Source organism: Gadus morhua, chromosome 23 (assembly GCF_902167405.1).
Source record: "Gadus morhua chromosome 23, gadMor3.0, whole genome shotgun sequence".
NCBI lineage: Eukaryota > Metazoa > Chordata > Actinopteri > Gadiformes > Gadidae > Gadus > Gadus morhua.
The window spans coordinates 20,024,396-20,040,303 of NC_044070.1; the positions used below are offsets into that span (position 1 = coordinate 20,024,396).

Here is a 15,908-nt window from a genome sequence, read left to right on the forward strand (position 1 = left end):
GAAACGATCATCCGTTGAAAGTAATTTACAACATTGTTACCCTTTCCCATAGAACTCTTATCATCATTCATGATTATGTTGCTAAATCTGCTTTAAATCACTTTCCATGTCAGGCATGGCAAAATATAAACTGATTTTGGATTCCTTCAAAACGATGTTGAAAATATATAAAATATTGTACTAAAATAACACTCAATAAACATTTAAAACACATTTTACCTTAGAAAGTAAATCTTTGTACAACCTGCTTAACCCAAAGGAAGATCTTCCTTTCATGGTTTATGCTGAACCTTCCAGAAGCCCAATAAAATGCAGCATTTGGAGTTCAGAGGAGCATTTAAATCAATCACAAAGTGTTGTACTTCCACTGAACGGGTTGACCCCTCAGAGCACCAACAGCTGCTGCTCAACAACCCGATGCACTACAGGTACGTCCATGGGTCCACAGGTATTCAAACGTCCCCCTAACAGCTGGTCCTCAACAACGTCAGGACTGTGAGGACCCCCCAGACCCAAGCGGCCCCCTCTAATCTGACGCTCAGCAGCCCAGCTGAACACAGAGAGGGCTGAGAGATGAACCACGAGAGACACTGATGTGACCTGCTGCTTACCACCGGCACACAGACCTGCTGTGGGTTTAGATCCATGAACGGTGTGTGTGTGTGAGTGCATGTCTGTGTAAATAAGTCTGTGTACGTGTGTGTGTGTGTGTGTGTGTGTGTGTGTGTGTGTGTGTGTGTGTGTGTGTGTGTGTGTGTGTGTGTGTGTGTGTGTATAAGCCTGTGTACGTGTGTGTGTATTTATATTTTTTAGTGCGATGTGTTTGTTTGTGTGTGCTTGTGTGTGTTTGTAGAGTCATGAACGATGTGTTTGTTTGTGTGTGTGTGTGTGTTAATTTCTATGTACATATGTGATTGTTGGTTTGGGTGTGTTTATGACTGTCTACATGTGTGTTTGTGTGTCTACAATGGACACTCACAGAGACGCTGAGGAACCACTCTCATCTAACCCAAACCCAGGGAGGAGGTCCTCCTGGGTGAAGGAGGCCTGGAAGGTGTGGAGGTGTGTCAGTGTGTCTGAGGACCCCCCTCCACCTGGGGACACTCTGTAGAAGGACAGAGAGCCAGCGGGCCGGTCCAGATACACTCCTACTCTGTTAGAGTGAGGGGGGGGGGGACATATGGTTGTTGAACTACCGTTGTGATAGGCAGTGTAGGGAGCAGCGTCATCGTCGTCATCACAATCAAGAACCCAGGACTTGTTGGTCAATCCAAGCCCGCCTTCACTACCCACTCCTCTCCTTGTCATTCCTCTGTATGCCACTCCTATATCAACCCGTCCTCCCCACTCTACCTCCCAGTAGCAGCGGCCAGTCAGACCCTCTCTACACAACACCTGGGGCCAGGTGTCAAACCTCTCTGGGTGATCCGGGTACGACTGGTCCTTTTCAACCTGCGTCACCTTCCTGCTGTCCTCAGACAGAGAGAGTTGTCTGTGGGCTGTGTTGGGGTCCAGTGTGAGTTCACAGGCATCTGACGGGAGAAACATGATTAGGCTGCTAAACCAATATTATTAATTATAATTATCATCATCATCATCGTCATCATTATTAAATAAACAGCATCACCAGCTCTAATTTAAATCTAAGGTGAAACACATGCATCATTCAAAACATGTTAATATGATTATTATGTGCCATAGCTAATGTAATGACAGGAATTAAAACAATATTATAATTATTATAATGGTGACAAGATGATAGTTTAATTTAATAGTTTTTGAATATAAAATAGACATGTAATTATGATTAACAGTATCCTGATTATTATGGTGTTATGTCCAATGTTGTAAAATCATCACTCATGATATAATCACAGCAATTATGTTAATGTTTATATATGTAAGATACATGATGTCAGTCATCAGCTTCATTCCCAGATATCTGAATGAACAGACGTCACCTCCTGCTGTGTGGATGGACTTTCCAGCTCAATAGTCAGTGTGCGTTGTGATGAATCAAACAGACACTTACACTTCTCTAGAGCTGGTTTCAGCCTCCACGCTCCACCGTGCTCCACACTGGCGGGGGAAACAAAGTGAGAGCAGCATGTTGAAACATTCACCATCATCATCTGCCGTCTCATCACTTTCTACACAACATAAGTTACAGCTGCCTTTTCAAACAACTTCATCTAGCAGAGGGTTGAATCCTTGTAGGAGGCATTTTCTCTGAATGGTGAGCTGTCCTCGCCATACCTGAGAGTGTCCAGTCTCCAGCGTGGATCCTCCAGTCCAGCAGAGAGCAGCGCAGCTCCTGAGTCTCCTGGGTGATTGTAGCTCAGGTCAAGCTCTCTCAGATGGGAGGGGTTGGAGCTCAGAGCGGAGGCCAGAGAAGCACAGCCTTCCTGTGTGACCAGGCAGCCAGACAACCTACACACACACACACACACACACACACACACACACACACACACACACACACACACACACACACACACACACACACACACACACACACACACACACACACGTTCATTTATTCTATCTGGAAGAGAATATTTCTTACTGAAGTAAACAGATTAATAAAGTATTAATTCCATATGATGGACAACTTAAAGCTTTATGATTTAATTCAGATCACAGCCCGTCTAGAGCCACCATCACCGAGCCTCATGTCTACACTAATGGCAACTCCTCAGAGTTACATAACATATAACATCCAGACAGCAACCCCTAACCCTAACCCTCACATGAGCTGGTCAGAGTTACATCACATATAACATACATAACATGCTAGCAGTTAACAGGACAGCAACCCCTTACCCTCACATCAGCTGGCCAGTGTTCTGTCAGCTAGAATAACCTGTTAACTAATGACACACTAACAGCTAACAAAACAGCAAAAATAAACAACCCTTAAAAAATAAAAAAGATGTTCCTAGAATCCTCGTCCTCTAAAGTTCTGTTCCTCCTCTGGCCTCTTGGCCTCCCTCCTCCCATCTGTGCTCTGACATGTTGACCCCAACCTACAAATGAATAATGATGCTGAATCTGGTGGGGATCTTAAGCCCAGTTCAGACCAAAGATTCGCCTCGGAACGAGGCTGTTTTGGAACGTCGCAGGGGAAGAGTTGCAGCAGCGTGACCTTAACCCTAACTTCAGGTCAACATTGGGGATCGTAATTATTTCCTTCAAATGTGTTCAACCAAAAAGTGGCCATTTCAGTATTATTTATCTGTAATTTATTTGATTAAATCCACATTTTGTTTGTGATGATGCATGAAATAACCCATTCCATCAATTGACGACTGCATTTTACAAGTGTGTTATGAGTGGCGGGGCATGCACTCATTTAACATGCCCTGGGAATGTATAAATGTTCTTGAAACTTAAAACTGGACCATATATTCATTAGAGTTGGATTTCAACTCAATGCAGGACCACTATTGGAGTGGATTTGACGAACATTGGAATAAAATTAATTGTTTGGAGTGCTGCGGCAGAACGAATCAAGGAATGGGCGCAGTATCGGCCCAAAAGCAACAGGCCTACAATGCGCTTTACAAAGTAGGAAGGCGAGAATATAGCCTAGTCCCCCCCCATTTGCACACAAATTCTCGAAGGGGATCAATAAAAATAAACCAACAGTTTTTGCAAATAGAAATCTCTCTACAAAGTTAGAACTGCTCATGATGATATCGCTGCGTTGTCTCTGTGGAGACAGCGCAGCAACACCTCTGCCCAAGCCCCCCCCCCCCCCCCCCCCCCCCCGGAACCGCGGAGCCGTCACATCTACATCAGAATAAAACCCAATAAACCGCCAACGTGTGTGTAGGGTCCGGGAGGCTAAATTGGGGTGCAAGCTCAAGCAACCTAATCGCAAACCTAAGTTAGGCTACTTTTTAGCGTGATGCTGATGCTGTTGCGGCTCTCAGCTGTGCCAGAGCGTTCACAGTTGCTAGGGAAACAACCTGACGTCGCCGCCCGGTGCAGCAGTTTGAACTGCCCCATTTTTAGAACGTCGCAGCCCGTCTCGTCGCAAGGAGTTGGAAGGAGTTGCGAGTTGCAAGTCGTTGCGAGGCTAATCTTTGGTCTGAACTTGGCTTTAGACACGTGTCGTCTGTTCTTTTAGATCACAGCCCACCTAGTCCTGGATTATCCCTTACTATTAAACAAACCCAAAGACCCATTTAACCCTAACCCTGACCTGAGAGTTTCCAGTGTACAGTGTGGACTCCCCAGTCCAGCAGAGAGCAGCTTCACTCCTGAATCCTGCAGATCGTTGGTACTCAGGTCCAGCTCTTTCAGACTAGAGGAGTTGGAGCTGAGAACTGAGGCCAGAGCATCACAGCATCTCTCTGACAGATGACAGCCAGTCAGCCTTCACACACAAAATAAAAGACCATGTTACTGTGTTTATGACTTTAACATTTTCCATAATTGAAAGAGAAGTTACGCCAATGTTAATTTTTTTTATGTTTAAATTCTAATAATAAGCTTTAAAAAAAGCCTGACTACATGTGAATAGGTAGAATAATATTAATAAAAAATAGTAAACTGTACATTCTACATTAAATGTCTTCATTGAAGTTTTTTTGTTACTTTTTTTTTATAAAGACTCTTGTGCTGTAAAGGTTTGCACATTGAGTAAAACTGACCTGAGAGTCTCCAGTGTACAGTGTGGACTCCCCAGTCCAGCAGAGAGCAGCTTCACTCCTGAATCCTGCAGATCATTGTAACCCAGGTACAACTCGCGCAGACTAGAGGAGTTGGAGCTGAGAACTGAGGCCAGAGCTTCACAGCATCGCTCTAACAGATGACAGCCAATCAGCCTGCACACACAATAAACAGAACATGTTAGGAACCCTGATTTAATGTTTTAGACGACTTTTCTGATAGTTAGCTATCAGAAACTTTTCTTTTCTGATAGTTATATAAAAATGATGATACATTATTCTTCTGTTAATTATATTGTGGTGATCACGGCTGTGGTCACCGTGTCCGGGTGCCGCAAAGGATCCTTGGAGCCTCGGGGGGAAGCGGCACCGCCACCAAGGGAGTCGTGTGTGTGAGTATGAGAGTGTGTGTGTGTGTGTGTGTGTGTGTGTGTGTGAGTATTCGTGTGTGTGTGTGAGTATTCGTGTGTGTGCGTGCGTGTGTGCGTGCATGCGTGCGTGCGTGCGTGCGTGCGTGCGTGCGTGCGTGCGTGCGCGCGCGCGTGCGTGCGCGCGCGTGTGTCTGTGTGTGTGTAAAAAAAAAAGGCTACGTTTCCTGAAACTCCTCTTAACATGAACGCGCGTGCATTGCTCTAACGACGTTTGTAGGCTTGCAACTGTCCACTGACACGGTGCTGGAATGGGCTCTATAGGAGGGGGAGACGCAGGATTGTCGATGGAAAATAGGGTTAAATAGGGTTCAAATATGTCCCCATCAAGGCTAACGACAGAGTATCCTACGAAAAGAATAGACTACAATAATATGAATGCCGAAGATATAACAACACAATTGATTAGGCCTGGGCTGACATATGCTTTGTCAGTCCTAATCTTGAACGCACTGTGCGTATATTTTTTCGAGGCATTTTCCCCCCTGAAACAATTCCATATTACAAAAATCTAAAACAGCTTGTGTGACAACTACATTTATCTTAATATGCTGATTTCTGAAACATGCTTTGCTCAGTGAAGAGAGCAGACTTTATCTGATTCCTTAAAAGGTTTCATGGATTGGCGCGCACTCTCTAGTCTAGAATCTTTGGTGTAAACATTAAAAATGCAACGTTCCATACATTCATTATCAGTCAAAGGCAGAGGCTGGGCATTGACACACGGCTATTGCTGACCCGATAAGAAGAGCTTGGTCTAGATCCTGCCCATATTGTTGGGCAGGATGATGTATAGGCCTCTTTACACTGCCAAGCCGGTTCGGTCGCAGCTTGGCATGCCCGGCGACTTCACCGTTTTATCTTAAGTTTCCTGTGTAAAACCGAAGGGGGTCAAATCCCCCGTTCGTCACGGCGCGGGCTTTCTTGGTTCACTGGAGAAGGCGGGGCTGCGCACAGAGTTTAGACCTCTTTAGAATAATTTGCATACTCCCGAATGTTTTATTTTTTTATGAATGAAGTCACCCGCATGCAAAAATGAGTTCACGTCAGTGTAGGCTACAAACGCGATGAACAATTTACAAGTGCAAAAACGCCAACATATTCTTTATTTTGCTGACTAAATTAACTAAATTGGGGTGCTAGCTCAAGCAGGCAATTTACCTCGGGTAGTGTTAACGCGTGGATCGTGCCGCGAAAAAAAAGGCGTGCATAAGACGGCATATTTGGCAGTGTAAATACGCCTTGTGATGGTGCTGGTAATGTAAGCGGGAAAGCGTGCAGCATTCAGGCACGCATTGCAGCACAGTTTCCCGCAGAAGTCTACGTTCACTGCAGAAACCACGGTCTCGATTGTTCACTCCACTAAGGTCAGGGATGTTCGTTACTGTCTAGACACGGTCCAATTAATAATGAACTTCAACACAGCCTCGCCGAAGCGCCTTCAGTGCTTTATGGCAAACAATCGCAACAAAAAACGCCTGCAGAAATTCTCAGCATGATTCATGTACAGTATGTCTTCTGTCATTGATCAATACGAGGACCAACCACGATGGTTGAATTAAAATCAGAGGGAGACAGCAAGTGCAGCTCGAAAGCGACCTCCCACACAAGACGAATGGAATCATTTGAATTTATTATATGCCTTGAGGGTTACATTGGGACGTGGCGTTTGATCGGTACATTTCGGCTGCGCATTTATTTTTGGAATTTTAAATTGCTGCAATAAATTATGTTGTTGTTGACTCTGTCTCAATCTTTGCTTTTTAAATCTTACAGTAGTCTATGAGTAATATATTGGCGGTAACCACTGTTTAGGAGGTATTGCGAAATGGGGCCAGCTGTACATTCCGTGGTATTGGATGTGTTTTAATAAGACACATCCAATACCACAGAATGTCCAGCAGGTGACTCCACTGAGGCTATAGTAACGATGCTCTTAGCACCCTACGAGCACCCCTGGAGCCCTCGTTAGCCAGGATCCCTTGGTGGCGGTGACGCTCCCCCCGGGCCTCCCAGGATCCTTTGCGGCACCCGGAAACGGTGACCACGGCCGCGATCGCAAAAATATCATTTTCATTGGAACAACTCAAGAATTTATATTTTTTGTATGCGTATAAAGTCTTTGTTATGTTATACTTTTTTACACGTCAAACAATTTAAGACATATTAAAAATAAATAAAGGCAACTTTCGGGTCGTGTGGTGTATTGTGTAACTGCTGTAAAACCGGGTCTCCCGTTGGGTCATTCCTGTGCTGCTCGCCAAAATATAATTAGTCTACGTAGACCTATAACCTTTGATTGATGCAAATACTGTAACTTCATTTGTTTAACTCGCACTCTCCCGTTAACAGGAGATTGTGGGAGGGCACTATTATTATATTTTGTGTATATAATTGAAAAGATGCAATGGCAACTCGGATAACTTTTCAACTTTTCATTTTCGCACCGCACATACAACAAGGTGTAATATGTCCAATGGCACCACCCTGATAAACGTGGTCAGCAAGGGTACTGAGTCATTCGATTATATATTTAGACGACATTTAGGATTGATCCTTAAACCAGGGGCCATAGTCGTCTTTTAATAGTCTCCTGATACGGAACTGTTTGCACGTTGAGTAAAACTGACCTGAGAGTTTCCAATGTACAGTGTGGACTCCCCAGTCCAGCAGAGAGCAGCTTCACTCCTGAATCCTGCAGATCATTGGAACTCAGGTCGAGCTCTCTCAGACTCGAGGAGTTGGAGCTGAGAGCTGAGGCCAGAGCTTCACAGCATCCCTTTGACAGAACACAGGAATTCAGCCTGCACACACAATAAAAAGAACATGTTAGGAAGTGAGATTAAAAGTGCTTAAAGGACCCAACTAGTTCACAGGAGAAACATGGTGTAGCTAACGAACAGCACTGGAGGGGAGGACGTCCAGTGATGCTAGCGCCTTGGCTCTCCTCGCTGCTATCAGGGATCAGGGAAGGGAGCTCAAGGAAATGACTGTGGACATTCAAACTTCCTTCAGCAGTCCCCTGATGGCCGTAGGGATCCTGAACTCTGTGTGAACAGAGTCAGACCTAACGAAGCAGAGGGCTGTGGAGCCAAGGAGGGCCTTCAGCGCTCTATCAGTCCCAATGCTTCCTTCTGTGAGACTATTGATTCATTAATTCAACCTTTTATTTTGATAAACCATCATAAATGTGCTTAAGCTCATTTACATAAACCTATAACACTGAGGGCACTTGCCCTTCCTGACTTCAGACACTTATGGGGGGCTTCAAAACAAGGACGACTATGAAACCCCTCTGGGGCTTTGCTTCTCTACATATTCAAACCTTTGATGTTATTCTGTATCCCTACATATTAAATAGATACATATTGTTCTGTATTTCTACATATTCAATCGTTTTATGTTGCTCTGTATTTCTACATATTCAATCTTTTTATGTTTATGCATTCCTACATATTCAATCTTTTTATGTTTATGCATTCCTACATATTCAATCGTTTTATGATGCTTTGTGTATCTACATTTTCAATTATGTTGTTCTGTATTACTACATAGTCAATAGTTTTATGTTCTGTATTTCAACATATTAATTTATGTTGTCCTGAATTTCTACATATTCAATTCTATTATGTTGCTCTATATTTCTACATGATCAATAGTTTTATGTTGTTCTGTATTTATTCATATTAAATGGTTTAATGTTGCTCTGTATTTCTGCATTTATTGTTCTGTATTTCTACATCTAAAATTGTTGGACCTTGTTCTGTATTTTATGTCTTCAATTGAAGTTCTGAAGATAAAATATATATAAAGTATATCTGTAAAAAATGATGACGTAACAAAGACCTTATAAAGTCATGGCAACAAAAAATAAATTGTTGAGTTTCTCCTATGAAAATTATACATTTATGAACTTGAAATGAACTATATATTCATATAGCGCTTTTCAAGTCAGCTTACATTGACTTCATATAGGGCTTTACAGTGAAGGGGGGACCTCACTAACCACCACGAATGTGTAGCATCCACATGGGTGATGCACGGCAGCCAATCGGCGCCAGAACGCTCACCACACATGAATTGTGAAAGTGTGATTGGACTGTCATATTTTACTTTGTTGACCCCATTGTCATGTACATTACCTTTAACAGACACACTTACATACACCTATATGCATGCTTACACTACCAAGGGACCACAATGGAAATAAGCCCATGTCCTTTTATGTGTTATCCTTTTGACCTGTTCATTTGTATGCTTACGTTTGGGCATGCGTCAATAAAGAATTTCAATGACTTCAATCAATCAATTACACACCAGCTTGAGGTGGAGAGTGAGGGGATTAATGAATCAGCTATTTAAACAGGGGGATGAATAGGGGGCCAGATGAATGAGCCTGGTTGGTCAGTTTTAGCCGGGACCCGGGGAATCCCCTACTCTTTTTGAGATAAGCGTCCTGGGATCTTTAATAACCTCAGTGAGTCAGGACCTCGGTTTTACGTCTCCTCTGAAGGACGGCACCTTCCACAGCCCAGTGTCCCCGTCACTGCACTGGGGCATCAGGATTTATGCTCTGGCCAGAGGGAAGAGTGCCCCCTACTGGCCACCAACCGACACCACTTCCAGCAGCAGCTCAGTGTTCCCAGTTGGTCTCCCATCCAGTACTAACCAAGCCCACCTGCTTAGCTTCAGAGGTTCAGCTAAGGCAGGGTCTACATGGGTCTGGCTGCTGGTTTAATTAGACCGATAAACTTTAATGGATGCAAATACTGCGACTTCATTTGTTTAACTACCACTGTCCCGTTAACAGGGGATTGTGGGAACGCACTTTTATTATATGTCCAATGGCACCACTCTAATACATGTGGTCATCATAGGTACGGAGTTATTATCTGATATAGTTTGACTTCATTTAGGTGTGATTCTCAAACCAGGGGGCAGTAGGTAAAAGTCTTCTGAAACCGAACCTTGTGGTGTAACTGTTTGCATTTAGTAAAACTGACCTGAGAGTTTCCAGTGTACAGTGTGGACTCCCCAGTCCAGCAGAGAGCAGCTTCACTCCTGAATCCCGCAGATCATTGGTACTCAGGTCGAGCTCTCTCAGACTAGAGGAGTTGGAGCTGAGAACTGAGGCCAGAGCTTTACAGCATCTCTTTGACAGATGACAGCTGTTCAGCCTTCACACAAAAAAACAGAACATGTTGAGAACCGTGATTAAATGTTTTATAAGACTTTTCTGATAGTTGAACAACTGATTATACATTAGATCTTGAAATGGTAGTCACATATTAGGTGTACAATGTTGATACTAACAAAAATGCTATAACAGTTGTTTTGTAGTTCTGAAAACTGTATCATAATATTACTTTTATAGAATTATGTATATAGTGTGCATCGTAAAACATTTTATAAGTATGCCTACAGATATATATTGTATGTTATTATAACTTTTGTATTCTAGTATTATGTATATTCTATTGTTTGCATTTGATACATGTTCTTAGTCCACCGTCAGAGATGTTTTGTAATTTAATATAGCTTTTATATTGTAGTATTATGTGTATTAGTAGTATTAGTGCTGTATTGTTAATATATGTTATGAGTGAACCTACAGAGATGTTTTGGAGGCTTTGACCAATGGCAGCAGCCCCAGAAGACACTCGTTGGAAGCAGAGTATTTCTTCAGGTAAAACACGTCCAGCTGCTCTTCTGATGTCAGTACGATGAAGACCAGAGCTGACCACTGAGCAGAGGAGAGAGATTCAGTGGAGAGACTTCCTGACGTCAGGTACTGTTGGATCTCCTCCACTAGAGAACTGTCATTCAGTTCATTCAGACAGTGGAACAGATTGATGCTTCTCTCTTGAGAGAGATCTCCACCTATCTTCTCCTTGATGTAATGGACTATTTGGTTATTGTTTTGTAACCTCCTTCCTGTCTGTCCCGGTGGATCTTTTTTAGTTCGATTGCCCAGTAATTTACTTCCTCTTGGTCCCAGCAGACCTTGTAGGAGCATCTGATTGGTCTCTAGAGAGAGGCCCAGGAGGAAGCGGAGGAACAAGTCCAGGTGTCCGTTCTCACTCTGTAAGGCCTTGTCCACAGCACTCTGGTAGAGGTGGAGGAGTTCAGCATCCCTGGAGGTTGGCTGTTCTTCTAAGAGCAGGTTGACACCAGTGTTGATGTAGGACAGAAAGACATAAAGGGCAGCCAGAAACTCCTGGATGCTCAGATGGACGAAGCAGAACATCCTGTCCTGGTGCAGTCCACACTCCTCTTTAAAGATCTGGGTGAACACTCCTGAGTACACTGAGGCTGCTCTGATATCGATGTCACACTCTGCCAAGTCTGCCTCGTAGAAGATCAGCTGGCCTTTCTCCAGCTGGTTAAAAGCCAGTTTCCCCAGAGAAACAATGATCTCCCTGCTCTCCGAACTCCAGAGTAAATCAGTTTCAGCTCTCTCACGATACTTCCTGTCCCCCTGTATGGACTGAACCCTCAGGAAGTGGCTGTACATCTGAGTCACGGTCTTGGGCACCTCTCCTCCTCTCTGGGATGTTTTGAAGAAGTCCACTAGAACTGTAGCAGTGATCCAACAGAAGACTGGGATGTGACACATGATGTGGAGGCTTCGAGATTTCTTGACGTGAGAGATGATTGTGGTGGCCATTGTCCCCTCTCTGAATCTCTTCCTGAAGTACTCCTCCTTCTGTGGGTCTGTGAACCCTCTCACCTCGGTCACCATGTCAACACACTCAGCAGGGATCTGATTGGCTGCGGCAGGGCGTGTGGTTATCCAGATGCGGGCAGAGGGAAGCAGGACTCCCCTGATGATGTTTGTCAGCAGCACCTCCACTGAGGTCGGCTCGGTGACATCCGTCCAGATCGGGTTGTTCTGGAAGTCCAGAGGAAGTCGACACTCATCCAGACCATCCAAGATGAAGACTACTTGGTCATGGTCGTATCTGTAGATTCCTGATTCTTTGGTTTCAACAGAAAACTGATGAAGAAGTTCCAGTAAGCTAAACTCTTTCCCTTTCAGTAAATTCAGCTCTCTGAAAGTGAGGAGAAATGCAAAGTCTATGTCTTGGTTGGCTTTGCCTTCGGCCCAGTCCAGAGTGAACTTGTGGGTTAAGAGAGTTTTACCAATGCCGGCCACTCCGGTTGTCATAATTGTTCTGATTGGTTTATCTTGTCCAGGTTTAAAGATGTCTTCACATCTGATTGGTGTTTCCTCATTTGCTGTTTTCCTGGATGCCTTTTCAATCAGTCTGACCTCGTGTTCCTTGTTGACCTCTCCACTGCCTCTCTCTGTGATGAAGAGCTCTGTGTAGATCTCATTCAGAGGTCTCTGCTTTCCTGCTCTAGCGATTCCCTCAAACACACATTGGAACTTCTTCTTCAGATGAGCCTTGAGTTCATGTTGCCACTGGACCGCAACAGCTCCTAAATCCCAAACCAGAAGAAACATACCATTCATATTTCCAAGCAATATTACTTGTGTAAAGAAAAAAGTATTATACAATTCTACTTTACATGGATCTTATAACTTTATTAGTAGTGCTGTCGTTGTTGAGTATCAGTGGTATCAGTGACTTGCTAACCTGATATAACAAGATAGTGGTGCATCTCTTTCACTGAATTATTCTAGTGTTGATCTGCAGTTTAATGTTTAAAATTCTTTAAGCTGATACCCCCACAATAACCCTACATATCTGGATCAAACCATTCAACCTGATGCCCCCACAATGACCCTACATATCTGGATCAAACCATTTAACCTATATATGAGTATCTTACCACTGCCCAGCTTGTCGGCCAGTTCCTCCTGGTTCATCTCCATCAGGCAGAGCTTTGTGATGTCTACCACTCCCTCTATGGCGCGCCTCCTCTGCTCCTCGTTCTTATCATCCAGCTCCTCCTCCTTCTCCCTCTGACTCTCTGAGCATTGTGGGTAATCTGAGAAGAGTTCCCTCCAGAGCTTCTTCAGCTCCTTGTCTAGAAAAGCGTGTGCGTTCTCCTCAGCCCTCTGGAACAGAACAAACATCAAGGAGAACTTTACTTTGAACTAACTAAGGACATCAGAAGCATCTGTCCTAGATTAACGTCTCCCTAGTATAAAGAGGGAAAACTGGAGCCTATAAGCTCCACAAGAGATGCTTTTATTGCCCATCTAGAGCCAGGGCACCACTAGAGATTGTGGGCCTTATCAAATAATATATTGGGCCTACAACCTAGACCACCCACCAGCCTAGAAAATCCATTTGACCACCCATAAATTGATAGACTAGCTCTAGTGTAGCGTACTGCTAATTACCCAATACTTGGCCTGCTGTCATTGACCATTGATGTATGAATGTTAGAGGTACATGAGTGGCATCTCTCATTGCTGTTGCTGTGCTGGCAAAAGGCTTTCCTCTTGAGAAATTCAGTGGTGTTTTACATTTTGGTCAATTTGTTCCCAAAGCTTGTCAGATGCCAGTAATGTTACACTGGCTCTAAACACCTCAGTAAAATGGGACAGAAAAGACACTTCATACTTCATACTCTGCCATTACTTTTCACCACTAGGGGTCAGTATTCACAGACCTTCCCTGGCTGTATAGTTGATAAGTAGAAGAAAATTAGTGAAGGCCTCAGTAAACAGTTTCCTGGTTCATCCACCTGTCTACCTCATTCATTGATTCATATTCATGAATTTCATGTTTGATGAAGAACTATTTGATTGATATAAGATTCTATGATTCACTAGGTAGCTCCGTGATAATGTGCACCACAGGAAGGTGAATAAATAAAAACCTTTATTTGTATAAACTGGGTGACCAACTATGGGCCCTGCTCCTCCCTCTCAGGTTTCTGTTTCTGATACCCCGACTTCTACCTCAACGACGACGTGTCAAACTACTGACAGTCTGTTCTCCGTCTGTTCTGCTTGTAAGGGCACCGAGTGGAAGACTCTGTGCTGAAAACTGGATCCACGCAAGACTGAACCATGCAATAAAGAGAGAGAGGTGGAATATATAGACTACTACCACTCCCCCCCCCCCCTTAGGTCACCCCTGTCTAGAGCTGCAGTCAAATGTAGTTTTTCATTTACACACCTTGATCAACTCTGCTTGATTCTGCTGTACAGACTGAGCACTGGTAACCTTTGACCTCTCCTGGAGTTGCCTGTGGAGAGAACGCGCACACACACACCCACACACACACACACACACACACACACACACACACACACACACACACACACACACACACACACACACACACACACACACAGTATCTTTTTATAAAAATATTTCCTGAATTGTGAATATCAGTTAGTAAAACTACGGTACTAGTTTGTTGGAAACTCCTACCTCTCCTCTCTGGAGGGGCGTCCATCTTTAAGATTAGGAGGATGATCCATAGACCAGTTGGAGACACAGCTGGGTCCAGGGGAGTCCGCTCTCTCCTTCTGGAATATATAGACTATACTGAACATTTAGCTAAACATGGAGGAACGAACCACTTGTTTGTTTAAATTGCTATGTTTTAATCAATAACATTTTCACTCGAAATATATTAACTTGATCATGATGAATTCCCCCCCCCTCCCTTTACTGCGCCCCCGTTTAGAGCTGAAGTCAAATGTCTTGTTTCATTTACACACCTTGATCAGCTCTGCTTGATTCTGCTGTACAGACTGAGCACTGGTAACCTTTGACCTCTCCTGTGGTCGCCTGTGGAGACAGCGTGCACACACACACACACACACACACACACACACACACACACACACACACACACACACACACACACACACACACACACACACAGTATCTTTGTAATACAAATATTTCCTGATTGTAAATATCAGTCAGTAAAATTACTAGTTTGTTGGAAACTCCTACCTCTCCTCTCTGGAGGGGCGTCCATCTTTAAGTCCAGGAGGACGATCCATAGACCGGTCGCTCTTCAAGGAGACACAGCTGGGTCCAGGGGAGTCCGCTCTCTCCTTCTGGACTCTTCTATTAAAACAAGAACCAGGATTAAAGGATGTCTGATAGATATAGTTGTATAATATCTGATAAATCCTCACCTCTTCTCAATTGATTGATTTCCATCTCTAAAGTTAGAAGGATAATCCATAGAGCGGTCACTCTTCAAGGAGACACAGCTGGGTCCAGGGGAGTCTGCTCTCTCCCGCTGCTCTGGGCTTCAACACAACACACACACAGCTTTTACTAAGACTGATGATGGAGTCATGAGATATCAGTGCTGAGCTCTGAGAAGGACAACAGTCACAGACAGAGAGATCCTCTTCTTACCTCTTAGCTTTGCTCTGGCGGCCATGTTTCCCAGACAGAGTGGTTTAAGAGGTAGGAGCCCCCTCCTCTCTCTCCTCATCCATAGTAGACTGGGGAGACCTGGACACAAACACAACTACATCTTGTTTCCACGGCAATTCAGTCTTGGTTTTCTCTCTGTTTTTATGTAAGCTACTTTTGGGGGGCTGTTGTCTCTTTACTTTGGTCGAGAGGCAGGGTGGTCATTCCAAGATGCAGATTCATAGACCCTCTCACTCTCAATAAGAGGAAATATGTCGAGATGCTGTTCAGATGTTTCCAATAACTATTTAATAACTATTAATTAATAACTTTAACAACTATTCATCATTCCACTCAGAAGGTCTCTAAGGGCTTCAAATGAGTCTGATCAAAATCAAGTTCACAATGCTGAAGGCAGCACCATATATGGACTTCCTCGTGTCATATGACATTACAACCAGAGCTGTGATAAAGGCCCACAGAGAACAAGAACCAGA

The 15,908-nt window shown here is 43.9% G+C and overlaps 1 protein-coding gene and 1 long non-coding RNA gene across 2 annotated transcripts; both read right to left on the reverse strand.

Annotated features, from left to right (window-relative positions):
* Window positions 1–836: 836 nt before the first annotated feature.
* On the reverse strand, window positions 837–12,956 carry LOC115537746 (NACHT, LRR and PYD domains-containing protein 3-like). The gene is made up of 9 exons (XM_030349803.1): window positions 12,902–12,956; window positions 10,717–12,547; window positions 10,108–10,281; window positions 7,735–7,908; window positions 4,659–4,832; window positions 4,208–4,381; window positions 2,257–2,430; window positions 2,033–2,079; window positions 837–1,532 (listed from the first exon to the last, which is right to left on the reverse strand). The coding sequence occupies exons 1-9, from the start codon at window positions 12,942–12,944 to the stop codon at window positions 976–978; spliced, it is 3,348 nt and encodes a 1,115-aa protein (XP_030205663.1). The 5' UTR covers window positions 12,945–12,956; the 3' UTR covers window positions 837–975.
* Window positions 12,957–14,400: 1,444 nt separating this feature from the next.
* LOC115537764 (uncharacterized) lies at window positions 14,401–15,570 on the reverse strand. Its single transcript, XR_003974866.1, has 4 exons — window positions 15,412–15,570; window positions 15,183–15,299; window positions 14,995–15,111; window positions 14,401–14,823 (listed from the first exon to the last, which is right to left on the reverse strand). It is a non-coding gene; the product is annotated as an uncharacterized LOC115537764 (long non-coding RNA).
* Between the last annotated feature and the right edge of the window lie 338 nt (window positions 15,571–15,908).

Coding starts and splice junctions, on each gene's coding strand:
- LOC115537746 (XM_030349803.1), bottom strand. CDS start 12,944: ATGGAGATGAACCAGGAGGAACTGGCCGACAAGCTGGGCAGTG. Junction 4,382..4,658: donor TGTACACTGGAGACTCTCAG/GTCAGTTTTACT, acceptor TTGTGTGTGAAG/GCTGACTGGCTGTCATCTGT. Junction 1,533..2,032: donor GAAACCAGCTCTAGAGAAGT/GTAAGTGTCTGT, acceptor TTCTCCCGTCAG/ATGCCTGTGAACTCACACTG.